General features: G+C 41.4%; 1 protein-coding gene across 1 annotated transcript; it reads right to left on the minus strand.

Annotated features, from left to right (window-relative positions):
- Positions 1–453: 453 nt before the first annotated feature.
- vgf (VGF nerve growth factor inducible) lies at positions 454–5,022 on the minus strand. Its single transcript, XM_079475785.1, has 2 exons — positions 4,779–5,022; positions 454–2,841 (listed from the first exon to the last, which is right to left on the minus strand). The coding sequence occupies exon 2, from the start codon at positions 2,817–2,819 to the stop codon at positions 882–884; it is 1,938 nt and encodes a 645-aa protein (XP_079331911.1). The 5' UTR covers positions 2,820–2,841; positions 4,779–5,022; the 3' UTR covers positions 454–881.
- Positions 5,023–16,858: the final 11,836 nt, after the last annotated feature.

Genomic DNA, 16,858 nt, shown 5'->3' on the forward strand with positions numbered 1-16,858 from the left:
TATGAATGTCCATCAATCTATCTTTTTTTGCATAAAAAACAATGGTATAAACACACTGAAACAACAAAATTAAAAATGCAGACTGCTATAAGAATCTAATTCTATATACAAGACTTAGAGTGAGTTCTCGATGTTTCACAAGGGAACGCACAAATAGTAAATGCTTGAGCGGAATATTCTGAGGTACAAGACAATACATTTGGTATCTAGAATAACATGTATGTATGGCACTGTGATGGTGTACGATTTCTTATCTGTGTTTATGCGCTCTTTAAAGGTGCAATTCAAATATTTTTTGCAATCATTTTACATTGATCAATGACATTGACTCCACTGGGTTTCTCAAAGAGATGACAAATAAATAAACAAAAATAGAACAAAAGTGAGACTGAGATAAGGCTTACATAATGGATTTGTTTCCATAGTAATGACAAGTCACCGAAAGTGCATGATACACTGAGAGTTCATCTTTTTATGGGATAAAAGTATTGTTTTTTATGCTATAAGGTACTGTACTGTTCCATTATAAAGGCCTTCTTGGGATATGCTGAATTTAGGAGCTTGTAGATGTTATGGACAGAAGCACCCCTTCATTTCACCGTATGGGTGACTCTACTGGTCCTTCAGTCTTTTTTAGTGGGAGGAGGGTGGAATATGTGGCTTCATAGATGTGAAGGTCCTGAATGCTCTGTTTTCAGTTCTGTTTAAGGGTAAACGTTGGCTTTCAAACAGCATTTGATAAAAAGAGCGGACAGAACTAAAGGATAAGGAACGTATTTAGAGCGAAATAAATCACAATGTGATTGGCAATGAACCTTTTTTTAGTTGTCTTCCTTTCTCTTTCTTCTCCTTTTCCTCCTCCTTAGCACCCCCTGCACTGCTCACTGAAACATCCGAGGATGTTTCACGAAGACCCTCTCAAGGAAGTTCTCGAGGTTGTCTTCACTCTTTTGCGGCGGCTGTCTCAGTGGACTATAGTAATCATCCTCCCTTGTGACTACAGGAGCTCGGGCTTGGTAATAAAAGGAGGGCCAGCGACGTGGAGGTGATCGTGGCTTAGGCATTGATACAGCTTTGAAAGTCCGGGGGACGATGTAGTTAGGGAAGTAGAGGTTCCTTTGAAAGGCTGGTGGGGGCCTCGGACGAGACAGTGCCCAGGGGCGGGGCTTTCTTCTGGAGGAGTAATCAAAATCATAGTCCAGAGAGTTTCCCAGGACGTCATTTAGGGAGAAAGCTGGCTTATAGTGAGATTTGGGTTTTGGAGGTTGGATGTAGATAGGATAATACCCTCGATAGGGGTTTTGGTAGAAATTGTAGGAAGGGTAGGCACGAAAGGGCCACTGCTGCCTCGTCCAGGTTTCTTGCTTGCTGGGTTTGACTGAGGCCCTGTCTGTAAACCAGGTTTTCAGGGGGCTTGTGTTAGGTTGGGGTGGCTTTGAAGGAGGTGGTTTACGTAACAGAGTGGAAGTTGCTATGGGGGCTGAAGGTAGCACTAGAGGACGTTTCCATGGCAGATTTTCAGGAGCATCTTTTTTCTTTTTCTTCTCCACATCGCTGATGATGTCAACCACATCGTCGGCAGGAAGATGCAGCTTACTTGAAATCTCGATCAACTTATCGATGGTTTGTGGGTCAATATCATCATTGTCGCTAGTATCTTCCTCATCAGAGCGCTTATCTTCTGCACCATCTTGAAGCTTTTTTTTGTCTTGTTTGACAATGTATTTCAGCAGCATGTCAGATGCAATGTCTGCGAGTTTCTCCTCCTCCGCCTTGGCTCTTTGGGCTTCTACCGCTTGTCTGCGTACCTCCTCTTGCTCAGCTTTAGCCCGAGTCTCCTCTTCTTCGGGGCTTAGCACTTCTTCGTCCTCCTGATCTTGCTCATCTTCCACCTCTGGGTCAACAAAATTATTGTTGTAGTCATCCATGAAGTTGCCTCCTTTTTGAGGGGGCAGAATTTTGTTCTTCTCTTGCTCAAGCTGCCACTTTAGCTTCTTCTTATTGGACAGCGCTAGGTCATTGCCTTTGGATTTGGGTTTAAGCTCATTGTTCATTAGGCCGTTACGGTCCAAGTAATCAAAATATTCCCCTCGACTATCCCTACGGACAGTGTCACGCTCTCTCTTAGTGGCCGTGCTGTAACTCTGAAATTCTTCTAACATAGTCTCCAGATTCCTCACTTCTTCTGGACTCAGCTGCTCTTCCTCCTCTCCCAACCCCTCTTTCTCTGCATCCTGCCTCTCCTCATCCTTCATCGCCTCTTCTTTTGTGACCTCATCCTGTGGTTTCACTGGCTCTTTTAATGGTATCGTCTGACTGGTGGTGTGGCTTTTTACTTTCTCTGTTAACTGTTCCTCGGCTCTTTTCTTCTCCTCTTCCTCCTCTCGTTCTTTCTCTTCTTTTCCTTGCGCTACAGCAGCTGCCATGACCAGTTCCAGCTCCTGATGGCCATCTCTGTCTCTGTCTACACCCTGGGGATCCCTCTCCTTTTCCTCTTCTTCTCCTTTGTCTTCCCTTTCAGTCATCTTTTGCTTCTGGGAGTTGTTGAGGGCTTCAAGAAGCACAGCTGCTAAGGTTCTTGGATCCACGTCTTTAAAAAGCTCATCGTCTTCTTCGAGTGCATCATCCAGCACACCTTGTTTCTCAGCTTGTTGAATATATTTAGCCTGTTTCTGAGCAGAAGACTCTGGTGCAGCGTTTTCACGTACTGTGTTTATGTCTACTGCCACTGGACTGAGGGATGCAGGCTTGACTGAAAGACTGAACAAAATGAACAGGAAAATGCATGGGACATTTGAAGTTTGTTGGCACCAGGACATGACCACGTATAGGGTGTTGAGCCTGAAAGAGAGAGGGAGTTCATAAATCAAAGACCAAAGTTGTTTTTATAGTTCTCTACATGATTTATCTCAAAGTGGCAAATTCAGTGACTCAGTAAAGTTAACTGATTGAAAAATAGGCAAATAATGGTAAATAAATAGCTTAGTCTGAGCAAAAATATTACAAAAATCCCAACTGTGTATAACATATTTTTTAGGCTTGGCTGAGTAAAATGGTTCAAGAAGAAAACTTTTCTCAAGGAGGGTGGGTGGCACATTTTATGATTCAGTTCTGTTTTTCAAATCACGCCATATAGCTTCTTCAAAACAACACTTATCAGATACAATTGTAAGTATACAACGGTATAAATTATTTTCTGGAATACCTGAAGGCATGTTAATTTATATCAATGAATGTTATAAAATATCCATTCATGTCATTTGCAAATACTTTTGAAATCCATTGAAAACATTAAATTCTGCAACACATATTTTATACGTTGCCATAAATGCATCAAACATAGAAAGCGGTATATGTAGGCTATAGTTGATGTTTCTTGCCCGCTGAACGCAAATACGTTGTAATTGACTCAGCGCTCTAAGCGTATGCGGTTCATAAGGGCTTTGATGGGGCGCGTGCATGTGATTGTTTGCACACGAGGTGCGGTAATAATAAGCGGCAATCCTTCCTATGCGTGGGAGCTTAAGCAATACAAAATAATCAGAAGTTCGAATGAGTTTTATGATTATGAACTCGAAAGGACACTTTAACGCATGCTGTTAAACAATTAGATGAGTTAATCAATACCTTGATTTAAACATTGATCTTCGCAACACAGATGTGCTTAACTCTTCATAAGCACACAAGTAGCCTAATAGTAAAATTAAAAGCACTGCAGCAATTGCATCCACATCTTATCCTCATTTGGGGGGGGGGGGGGGTTCACTGAAGTTCTGTGTTTGCTGTGCCGAATGTCTAAAACACCACAACATTTAATTAAAACAATCTAAAGCTTAGATTATACATGAACAACTATATTCGGTGTTTGGTCTCATAAGACTCGTGTCTCAACGATGTAACCAGCTGTAACAGTAACACACTTTATTCCCATGAGTATTTCTCATCAATAAAGCACATAAGTAATTCTGCATAATCTTTTGCTTTTAGCCATCTATTAGATTTCAGATTTAAGAAAACCACGTCCGCAGATGAACCCAATCAACCAGGTTAACAATGAAAAGATATGATAAACCCGATATAAAAATAAGGAATGCATTTTATTAAACTCCATGTCAACATTTCTCTGCTCGAGGGCAGAGGGTAAAGTTATTTATGTAGCTAAGACTTAAATAGGCAAAAGTCTCATTAAACTCAAACAAGCAAATTATATTATTTTTATGTATGTGTCTCCGCTGCGCTTTTGTGATTGGATTCGACCGTTTTTTAGGCATCAGATGCTATGGTGATGAGAAAAATGATGAAAGCATGAGCAAGGGCGTGGTAAAAACCATTATGGGAGCTGTGCTATTGATCATACCAGTCATTAACTGTAAAACTCGTCACAAATGTCGTCATTAAGAGTTTTTTTTTTTCATTTATTTTATGTTGAATTGTTCCGACTTTACAAACAGAGATTCTTAATTATATTTTATTATTTTACTCTCCATATTACTGTATTGTTTTGACGTGTCTCTTCTATGTTTAGCTTTAAAAAATGCACCTTTAAATAGCCTACATTTACACCCCAACCTCACACTTTTCTGTAACACTTCTGTGTTTACCAGCAATGTATGTTCCTGCTTTTAAAGATAAACATGTAAACTACAGTACACTAGTAAAATCTTCACGCTTCAGTCAGTGTTTCTTATTGATGTTATTTCTGTCCACATTATGTTTGTCTCCCTACGCCTTCTGTCACTACTGTTGACTGTTACTATAAAAAGAAAACTGGGACTTACCGGGAATCCTGACGGAGGCAGAGCAAGCCGACGCACTTCTTGTGTCCTCTTCGAACTTTGTGAATAACTTAGCCTCGGGATTTCGTTGCTGTAATCCACCTTAGTTAATGTTTTGTTTGTGCAGTGATATCGTTTGTGTGTGCTGTACGGGTGGACTTTCTTGCACAGAGCTATGGAGATATTTTCAGCACCACGGTCAGCTCTTCGTGTTTTTATTTCAGCCCCACTGCGCCCACGTGACTACACGTCACTTTGCCTCATTGACGTCACCCTCTCCATTGATAAGAATGTTCGTGCTGATCGAACCCCGAGTGTTGGCTACGCTGCAGTGCCCAGATGAATGGAGAGAAACTGGATGAATGAAATAGTGGTGAATTCGGACGAATGGAGAAGGCAAGAAAACACGACGAGGAAAAGACCAGATGCAGCTTCATGCGGGCAGAAAAACACAAAGGAACCGGCAATTCACATCATAATGTGTTTTTCCCCACAGCAAACCATAAAACGCGATAAACCCATACAATTCACAGATTGAATCATTAATTCCTGGTGCAAAATTAGCTGTGAATGCAGTGGATTTTATTGTTTAATGGTCCTGGATTGTGTCAGGTTATTTATTGTGGATGAAGTAATGCTTTGAACAGTCAAAATATACAGTATATGACTTTGTCACTCCTGAGGTTTGAAATATATAACAGTTTGTTGAAATAGAACAGGCACTGGACTGGAATGGTCAAAATACACATAGAAATGCTAATCTCTTCATTTTTCTGTATATATTTAACCGTCAATGCTATATTGCTGGATGGAAGCCGTACTACTTGGGAAATCCATGAAATTGCTTTACAGAGACTAACAAACATCTTGGCAATACTGTTTGCGTTACTGTTTTGGCCTGAGGTGAAAATATTTTATTCAGTGTTTGCTGCATACAACAGGCATTTGTCAAAGCAATAACTCTGTGCAAGACATTCACACAATTAGATTTTATTTCTTCTTATTTTAATCTTTGATGAAAAAAAGCTGAATAATCCTAGCACTTGCATGATGCCTTCATTTTTCTTCATTATTTGGCCCTCTTGGCTAACTGTGTGATATAGGTAAGACCCATTGCTTAAACGAGTTTTAATGTGCATATACCCCTTCTGTTTTCCTCTGTAGTAAAATTACTGCTCACATCAATCTAAGATTTGACTTATATATTTACACGCTCTTTGGGTCATTAATACAGGAAATAATACACAGACTATGACTGGACGAGTCAACGGGTCAGTCTGAGGGCTTTTGAAAGTTCAACTAACCATGTTTTGGGTGTTTGCAGGTGATTGTCAATAGTTTCAGATAACGAGATGACATGATGGAAGATAAGGAAATGCAGTCATTAAAATTTTTTAAGTGACCATGAATGTAATGAATTTTAATCATTCTTAAATAAGTTGACAATGCTTTACACACCCACTGGAGACGATATTAAATCTGCAACTACCTGTCTGCTTCTATTAACTTCAACCAGTGAATGTCAATTGTCACGCAGTTGCAGACTACTAAAGAAGTACATTCTGTCTTCAAGAATGATCTGCACTCGGCTGACGGATGACCTATCCCACAATGATCCCATCATGCTGAAAAATAAAATCTTTACAGCTCCCTCATTCTGCACTGTGTCGCAGAATGGGAATTACTGTGTAGGCATTCTTTGCATAGGAGGTGGAGGTGTAAACTGATCGCCTGTTATCCTGGCTCTGACTCTGACTTAATGAGGCGGAATCCACCTTATTTTGGTCTTCCCCAAGATCAATCTCTCTCGCTACAGCAACCATCATTTCAGTCCCCAAAGCCTTTCACGTGTGCTTTTTAAATGAATGCGTTTATAATCGTTGCAGACAACTAACCGTGGGAGGGTTGCCCTTCGTTTGAAAATCTGAAAGGAGGCCTTTTGCCCACGCTTAGCAGAAACCCAGTGAAGCAAGCGAAGTGAGACACAAAGCACGATTCAAACAGGATTCCCTCCAAGTTTGACATGACGCAGGCACAACCTGCACTCTTGACATTCTGTGTTTGTGCAGATTCAATTTAAGGTTTTAATTAAGTCAACTACTGAAACAAAATCTATTGTACTACTCAACTGTCATTGTCGGCTATATCAATAGCATTGGTTCTGCAGTATGGAGAAATATGATGATAGACACAGTATGCTGTTTGTTTACTCTCTGGAAGAACTCACCCACAGTATTAGACTTATTAGACAACAAAGTGCTGAAGAAGTTATACACACATGCATCAATGTAGCAATAATTTAATTTTTTGATACCCAGCTAATAAATAATTTACTAATAAATAATAAATAATTTACAGTAATTTACTGTCAAAAGGGATAATTCACTCAATGCTCATTTTCACATACATTCCCCTAAAATAATCCCCTGAAACTGACGTGAAGAATATTTCTTTGATTGTTTTTAGATTCTTTGAAAGAACATTGTAGTCCTTGAATTCATACTGTCACAAAGGGGGAAGGAGGGCAAGAAGCGGATCCACATGCAGTTTAAGATTTAATGAAACAAAACAATCCATAGAACGCCAAGCAAACACTGGGAACATGACAAAACATTCAACGACTGACACTAGACCAGTGGTTCTCAAACTGTGGTACGCGTACCACTAGTGGTAAGTGACACGGCAGGAAACTAAAAACTCTATATATTATCATTTCGTGTTTTAAATACAATTTCAAATGGTAAACATGACCAATACATATGGAATACATCTCATATAGACTATGTGGGATTTTTATGTGTTTGTATGATTTATTGTTTATTTATCATCGGTCGATGTAACTTAGGCGCATGGCAGGCAGCTCAAATACAGAGCGGGAGCAGACAGACGTTTGTGCGTCTACTCCAGGTTAAATCAATTAAACGCTAGTTTCGATGCACCGCTTTTACTAGCCGCTGCAGTAATGTGTGAGTCTAATAGAAAGTAAACAAGAAAGACTTTCTTAAAATAATCTTTGTGTTAAATACAAATGTTCTCTACATGTTTATGCATACATTTATACTTATCTTTGTGGTCTTTCTGCAAGTCCCCACAAAGTGAATATATCCCCAATAAGAGTCATTTAAAGAGCCCTCTTTGTTATCATGAGGCAAGTAAAGAGTCACAGCTCTACTATTAATTTGAGTGTTTATTCATGTGATTTTCTATGGCGGTCATTGGGGAACTTGGAACAACTAATTTTATTAAAGGTGGTCCTTGATCTGAACAGTTTGAGAACCACTGCAATGATACACTGAGGTGTAAATAGATAGGGGAAAACGAGGTAACAAGAAACACCTGGGAAGATAATTAACAAAAAGCTAATGAACAAAAGGACTACAACACAGGAAAGGAAACAGGAACTCACAAAAGGAACAAACTAAAAGTCTGCAGAAACTAACATGAATACGTCACAAGAAGTAGCTTTTAGACGTTCCAAACCAAGAGTTTGGAAGGGTGGTGGAGTGGAGGCGAAACAGGGGGAAGGACGGAGGACCAGGCCCGTGCAGCGGGAAAGGGCCTGGAGGCCAGTGCGGAGCTGGCAGAGCAAGAGGCGGAGCAAGGAGAGCTGAAGGTGGAGGCCAGGGTGGAACTGGAGGTAGAGCTGGTAGAGCAGGGGTGGAGTCCAGGGCGGAGCTGGCAGAGAAGGAGGTGGAGCCAGCTGAGTTGAAGGTGGGGGCCACAAAAGAGTCAGCAGAGTTGAAGGTGGGGGCCACAAAAGAGTCAGCAGAGCTGAAGGTTAGAACCAAAGCAGGGCCAGAGGCAGAGCTTATGGAACTGGAGGCGGCGGCCAGGTTGAAATCAGCAGAGCTGAGGGCAAGATTAGTGGACTGGACTGAAACGGGTTTGTGGACTGGACTTGGCTCAGGAACGGGTTCGTGGACCGGATATTTACATTACATTTACATTTAGTAGACGCTTTAATCCAAAGTGATTTACAGAGAGTTCAGGGAGCAATAAAGCGAAATGTCATACAGGACCAATAATAAAATAATTTAATAAAGCAATTTTCTGCCCTTTTGAGAAGGCAATACAAGACGCCATTTGTTTGCTGAATGAAGGGCTCTTGATGGGGTGTAGGAGGATGTGAAAGTATGCCGATGCAGATCCAGTGATAGTGCTGTAGTGTCTTGAATCTGATACGTGCTTCAACCGGTAGCCAGTGGAGAGAGATGAAAAGGGGTGTCACATGAGCCCTTTTGGGCTGTTGGAAAACAAGGTGTGCTGCTGCGTTTTGAACCAGCTGAAGTGATTTGATAGCCTTTGCAGGGAGACCAGCAAGGAGAGCATTGCAGTAGTCCAACCTTGAGATTACCAGAGCCTGGACAAGGAGTTGTGCCGCCTGGTCAATGAGGTAGGGTCTAACCTTTCTAATGTTAAATAAGGTGTTCAGGCATGACCGCGTTGTCTTTGCAATGTGATCATTGAAGGACAGCTGTTCATCAAATATGACTCTGATGTTCCTGGCTGTTTTGGAAGGAGTGGTACTGCCAAGTTGGATGGTGAGATCATGTTGCACTGTGGGGTGTGCCGGAAAGACAAGAAGTTCTGTCTTGGCCGGGTTCAGCTGGAGGTGATGCTCTTTCATCCAAGCTGAGATGTCTTCTAGGCAGGCTGTTATGCGAGCTGCTACAGTGGTATCGTCTGGGGGAAACGAGATGTAGATCTGGGTGTCGTCAGTATATCAGTGATGCAAGAAGCCGTGTGCTCGTATGATGGGTCCCAAGGATGTCGTGTACATCGAAAAAAGCAGTGGTTCAAGCACCGATCCCTTAGGGTTTTCCCGGTTAGCGATTAGTTTAAGCCAGGACTAAGCCTTACTTAAATTAGGATATTTAATAAGTATATATAATAAATATATTTTTAAACATAATTTACTAAACACATTACTGTGTGCATATTGAGACAAAACATTCGCACTCATAATGGACTCATACTTAAAATCCACTGATCTTTTATTTTATGTCATTGCCAAAGCTCTGGAGCGAGTTATGTTCAACCAGCTCTCCTCTTTTCTCATCCGAAACAACCTCCTGGACAGCAATCAGTCTGGTTTCAAGAGTGGTCATTCCACAGAGGCTGTACTGCTCTCAGTCATCGAAGCCCTGAGACTGGCAAAAGCATCATCCATGTCATCTGTGCTCATCCTACTGGATCTGTCTGCCGCTTTTGACACTGTGAATCATCACATCCTCCTGTCTTCTCTCAGTGCTATGGGTGTCTCTGGAATGGCGTTGAAATGGTTCGAGTCCTACCTCTCGGGAAGATCATTCAGAGTATCCTGGAGAGATGAGGTCTCCGTGTCCCAACAGCTCAAAACAGGGGTACCATAGGGCTCAGTGCTTGGACCGCTACTCTTCTCCATTTACATGACATCCCTCGGCTCGGTCATTCAGAAGCATGGCTTCTCCTATCGCTGCTATGCGGATGACACACAACTCTACTTGTCATTTCAACCGGATGATCCGACAGTCTCTGCTCGCATCGCGGCATGCCTGAGTGACATCTCGCTTTGGATGAAGGATCATCACCTGCAGCTGAACCTTGCAAAAACGGAACTGCTAATGATCCCAGCCAACCCAAAGATTCACCACAACCTTGCCATTCAACTATGCTCATCAGCTATTACAACGTCCGGCACAGCCAGAAACCTGGGAGTGGTAATCGATGATCGGCTTAACCTCACAAGTCATGTTGCCAGCACCACTCGGTCCTGTAGATTCATTAGGAAAATTAGACCTTTCATATCAGAGCACTCTATGCAAGTCCTAGTCCAGGCTCTTATCTTGTGAAAACTGGATTATTGCGATGCGCTTCTGGCTGGACTTCCTGCTTGCACAATCAAACCTCTCCAGATGATCCAGAATCCGGCGGCAAAAGAGGTCTTCAATGAACCGAAGAGAGCGCATGTTACTCTGCTTTTCATCTGGTTACACTGGCTCCCTGTTGCCGCCCGCATAAAGTTCAAAGCTATGCTCCTGGCCTACAAGACCACCACCGGGTCTGCACCATCATATCTTCACTCGCTAATGCAGACCTATGTTCCTGCCAGATCCCTGCGGTCTGCAAAGGAACAATGACTAGTCATACCATCCCAAAAAGGAAAAGAGTCACTCTCCCGTACCTTCTCTGGATCTGTTCAACATTGGTGGAATGATCTACCTGCTGCTACAAGATCAGCAGACTCTGTTGCCATCTTTAAAAAACGCCTGAAAACGCATCTCTTCCGTCAACATGTCGCTGATTGATTTTAACCTAATTCTTTTCCCTTTCTTTCTTTTTATTCAAAAAAGAATAATAAAAATACTAACCTCACTATTCTTAGCTTTGTATACTGTGCTAGGCTTTAATGGACTAGTTTTGATGCACTTATGTATTTTGTTGCCTATGTTGTTATAATTGCTTCCAATGTTTCCTCATCTGTAAGTCGCTTTGGATAAAAGGGTCTGCAAAATTCTTTCATTCATTCATTCATTTTCTTCCACTTATCCTGGGCCGGGTTGCAGGGGCAGCAGTCTAAGCAGAGATGCCCAGACATCCCTCACCCTAGACACTTCCTCTAGCTCTTACGAAGCTGCACCGATCCATCTGTCAATCTCCCGTTCCATCCTTCCCTCACTCGTGAACAAGACACTTAAGCTCCTCCACTTGAGGCAGGAACTCTCCAGCAACCTGAAGTGGGCAAGCCACCCTTTTCCGACAGAGGACCATGGCCTCAGATTTGGAGGTACTGATTTTCATTCCAGCCGCTTCACACTCAGCTGTAAACCGTCCCAGTGCATGCTGAAGGTCCTGGTTTGAAGGGGCCAACACGACTATATCATCCGCAAAGAGCAGAGACGAGATCCCTGTAGAGGGTGTAGAGCTGGTCCAGCATTCACGGCCCGGACGAAAACCACACTGTTCCTCCTGAATCCGAGGTTCTACTATCGGCCGTATTCTTCTTTGGCATAGACATTCCCGGGGAGGCTAAGAAGTGTGATCCCCCAGTAGTTGGAACACACCCTCCGGTCCCCCTTCTTAAAAAGAGGGACCACCACCCCGGTCTGCCATCCCAGAGGCACTGTCCCCGACCGCCACTCAATGCTGCAGAGGCGTGTCAGCCAAGACAGCCCCACAACATCCAGAGACTTGAGGTACTACTGGTACGTTCTACTGGTGCCACTTGCACTGATGGACATCCTTATGCTTGAACATGGTGTTCGTTATAGACAAACTGTGACTAGCACAGAACCCGCTCGGGTATCAGATCAGGGGGGCCGTTCCTCCCAATCACGCCCTTCCATGTGTCACTGTCGTTGCCCACATGGGCATTGAAGTCCCCCAGTAGATCGATGGAGCACTTTCCAGCACCCCTCCCAGAGACTCCAAGATGGTCGGGTACTCTGCACTGCCGTTCGGCCCGTAGGCACAAACAACAGTGAGAGACCTATCCCCGACCCGTCGGCGCAGGGAAACGACCCTCTCGTTCACCGGGGTAAACTCCAACACATGGCGGGAGAGCTGGGAGAGATATTTGTTGTAAATCTATAATACAATGCTAGTGGCCACTGTAAATCAAAAACTCGCCTTTAAATCTAATCCCTGACTAATTTAAATATGTTAATATTCAAAGATCATATCGTATAGAACAATGCAAACTTATTAAGTGAATAGCTTATAAAAAATATTTTATATTTGCAATACACCTTTTGCACATCAGGTCAAATACAGTATAACACTGTTTTTTATTTCCTTAATGAAACAACAAACCATTTACTACCTTCCTGCAGATTAAGTTTAGAGTCGAAAATTGCATCCTAAAATAGCAATTTATAGTTTTGAAGTATACATCATATTAATGTTTTAAGGGTGAAAACATGCCTTACAAATCACACAATTCAAATATCACCACAGCTCTAAATAGATTGGACTAGACAAAGACAGCTATAAGAAACACGCTGAATGATGTTTTTTCAATTCAGCATTTTGACCGGGTGTTACCATTTTAGTGTCAGATTTGTATTTGTACAATTGTGAAGTATTACATTGATGTAATAGGTATACTTTGACTTTGTATTTTAAAATGAACTTTTTATGCTTGATTTCACAAAGCGTATCTGATTTTCGAGGGTGCTTTCATCACCCCTGAAGAAGCTTAAATGAATTTCCATAAATTGTACTACACACAGATGAAATGATTGGGATGGAGAAAACTCTGCTGACATGTATTCAGGGCTGTATCCCTATAAGTTTAACAGCCTTTATCTGTGTCTGAAGTGCACCTTTTCTAACTTTGATTGAAAAACTGATGTTTTGTGAATGTAATAGAAGAAAAACGGAGGGGCCTGAAATTGAAAGTCTTCTAGGAGGAAGAATGATGAAAAGTCGTGGGGTGTGACTGAAGCACAGAGCTAAAAGAGAGGAGAGGATGGGGAGGAGTAAAGGAGATGAATGAAATGTGAAGTCTAATTTAGCGAAAAAGATAAATAATGAAAGTGGTGGCAAACCTATAAAGACACTCGCTTCTTGCGTTCATGCACAAATGCACGTATTCACAGAAGAATATGCACCATTCAGTGAGTGAATATGTTAAAGACGTCACTCACTTCTTCGAATCTTAATATAGATTGTCAACTTTTTTAATAAATAAATACAGATTTATTTCTATAGTTTTCATGTCAATATGCATTAGTCTAATGACACCACCCTCTTGCTGTTTCCCTCACTCCCTCTTTCTCGTTGTTGTAGTGCCATAGAGCTGATGTTATTGGACCTGACGATTTACCGCCTTGTTTAGTACCGGATTCTCCAACACACTTTCACCCCCCATTGCACACGTGTGGGCGATGAGAGAGATAGAGGCCACTGCGGTTCCAGAGGAGATGTCTACAAAGTTTTTCAATGTTGTCCCGCTAACATACCCTCCCTTTGAAATGCATAAACTCGGTCAAACTTTTAGACCCTCAAAATGGTCTTAGCGCACACACAGGATTTTATCACAGAGATTTTATCACTTAGACAGCAGCAAATGTGTCCAGCCATGTGCTTGACATCCACTTACCTTTAGTCCCCAGATGGTGTGTGTGTGTCAGACCAGATCATCTGTTGCTATAGCGTGTAACACAGCACATCCATACTTCTCACACTGCATACTGCCACATAAACTGTCAATGGAAATTCAAATAATCTCTTGAGGAAAGGGATCAGGTTTAGGTGATGCTGTTGAATAAGCTTTTCCCTCTCCGGATATTTGATATTAAAGGGTTAGTTGACTTAGAAGAGGATCAGCAGTTTGTAATGGGGCTAGTCAGGAAAATGAGACTCCCATTGGTTGCTCCATTGAGACTGGCGTGATGTTAGCTAAGGCCAATGGTTTGGCTGATCTATATGTGTTTGTGTGTGTGAAGATATACAGTATGAGACATAAAAAAGCAAAAACTAGAGTACAAGGGAACAACAAAGATAACTGCCTGAAATAAAAGCAAATATTAAAGTAAGCGAAAGGACAACAGAGAAAAGGGACAATGTAAAAAATAGAGCGAAAAGAATGAATAAGTGGGAGAGACAGAGAAAGATAGAGGAAGGAGGGGTGCGGCTCCCCGGGGGCTGTATGACTCACTCTCCTGCTGCCGGCTCGTGCGTCACTGGCGCGGTGCTGGAGGAGGAGATAGTGGAGAGGTCTGTGCATTTAATTATGGCCTACCAATTTATATGCACTGTAGTGATGCACACACACCCACAATCGATGAACAGATGTGGAAATTGACAGAAAAAGGTCAAACATGACTGCACATTTGCAAACACATAGTCAAACATCGACCACACTAACAAACGGACCAGCAATACGCAAACAAGCACACAAATACCCTTCTCCTTTATTTGAAAGGCACACTGTGAACGATGTTAGTACAGACTGATAAACTGCTAAAGCCTTAAGCTGAGAGCAATGAATAAAATGTTAAAAGACTGATCACAGATAGATCTGCATGTATGTAACAAAATAATGTGCACTTATTAAGAGTGCCTTTTGTTGACTTGAGCTGCTTCTCTTGATAAGATGGTAGATAGAAGGTAGATATTGAGGGAAAGTAAGGGCTGATGATGATATACACAGTTCATTTGATCCTCAAACCAAGCCCTTATTGATGAGGTGATATGTCCTCCATGAAAAGACAAATTAATTATATCGTTATACCTTGTCAGTAATGGATATTGTAATCCATGTATAATAATTGTGCATTTGTATGATCCAGTACATGCATTAATATAGACCTGTCCTTAGTTTCTGCAACGCATTTGTTCACATTACAGTTGTGTTGTTCTTATAGTACAGCAGGAGTTATATTCTGTGAACTGCTACACTATTTCACACAAATTTCAAATAAAATAGTTATATTTGCATTTATTTGCAGAAAATTGTGAAACCGGTAAAAATAACAGAAATGATGCTCTGTATTCATGTCTTCAAATACTGTAAAGATTACAAGTTCATATTCACTTTTAAGCAGTAACATACAACAGCAATATTTGTTCATGTGTCTTGTCATGCTGTCAGTCTTTTACATTGCTGTTGGATGACTTCATAGCACTCCTTAGGTTTGATTTTATTGAAATTTAACAGACACTGGACTATAATGACCACACATCTAGAAATGCTGAACAAATCAAAACTTGGATTGGTCTCTTATTTTCTCTGTGGCTATATCAACATCTGTGCATGCTTTATTTAGTGCACAAATAGTACTGTTGCATAATTAGTTTGGTGGCATCTTACTGTGTCCGTACGCTGTTCTGGCTCATGCTCGTGTTTGTGAATGCGAAAGAGCGGCACATCGCATTGGCTGCCTTCTCTGTCATATGAGTAAGCTGCTATTGGGCCAGATGAACGAACAGCTTTTTGCAGTGACAGCGAAGCTCCCTGTTTGTTTTTCTCCAATCAGATCCCACAACTGCCACCATGCTATCGCAACAAGTTCCTACATGATTAATAACGACAGCATGATGAAGAAGTGCATCATCATAATCTCAGTTATCACATAGCACCTTACAAGAGCCTGTTGCCACCAACATGGAGAGAATTTAATCAGTGCATCAGGAGAGGAAGGTAGGATTGATGATGCACATTTGGTTGTCAGGCTTCAAAAAGAGAGAGTGCTTATAGAGGACATTTTTATACAATGTTAACGTTCCTCTAACGTTCCTCTAAATATAAGAAAGTATAACAGGTTTGGAATGACATGAGGGTGAGTAAATGAGGAATTAATTTTCATTTTTGTGTGAACTTTCCCTTTAGGTGACTTGGCCCTATTCTTTCATTCTGTTTCCTGTCATTTCTCATTCTGTCCACTATATTTCTCTCTCTCTTCCCAGTAATGAGGTTTCATGGCTGCAGTCCAGTTTGCTGGGTGCTAGACCATGAACAAATGTGGAAATAAATAGAAAGGACTAAAATAGAAAGGATCAATCAGAAAAGATTGAACTATAAATTCAGAATGAAGTGCACATCGGAAAATCCTATTGGATTGGAAAGTTGGAAACCTGCTAGTAAATTTAGTAAATTTTTCCTGGGATTCATCAGTGATATGTCAAAATGGTAAATTGACAACGTTAAACTTTGAATAATCAGTTTCCCATATTAAAGCAGTTCGAAAGACATTCGGGATGTGAACAAATCATTCTCTTTCTGCGGAAAGATGTAATGTTGCTCTGAAATTAGAAAAAGTACAGTATATTCTTCCTCAAAAAGGAACATTTAGTTAAAGGGTCTTTCTGGGTATTATTTTGCCTGAAAGAATTCTTCTTCATCTAATAGGCAGTGGGTGGCTGATTCACTGTGTAATGGAATGTGCAGCACCAGAGAGAGAGTTTGAATAAGCACTGTGCGTGGGCCTGCTTCTAGAGGGGGTAACAGAGATAACAAAAAAATAAGTGTCAGTTAAGCATATTGTTTTTCTGTTGTTCTTAAGGGGACTTACATTTTCTCTTAATTTCGAATGAATGCTACATGCAACTTGCATACTGTACTCAGAAGAGAAGGAAAGGCATTTTAGTAGAAAAGCTTG

Source organism: Barbatula barbatula (assembly GCF_947034865.1).
Source record: "Barbatula barbatula genome assembly, chromosome: 1".
Classification (NCBI taxonomy): Eukaryota; Metazoa; Chordata; class Actinopteri; order Cypriniformes; family Nemacheilidae; genus Barbatula; species Barbatula barbatula.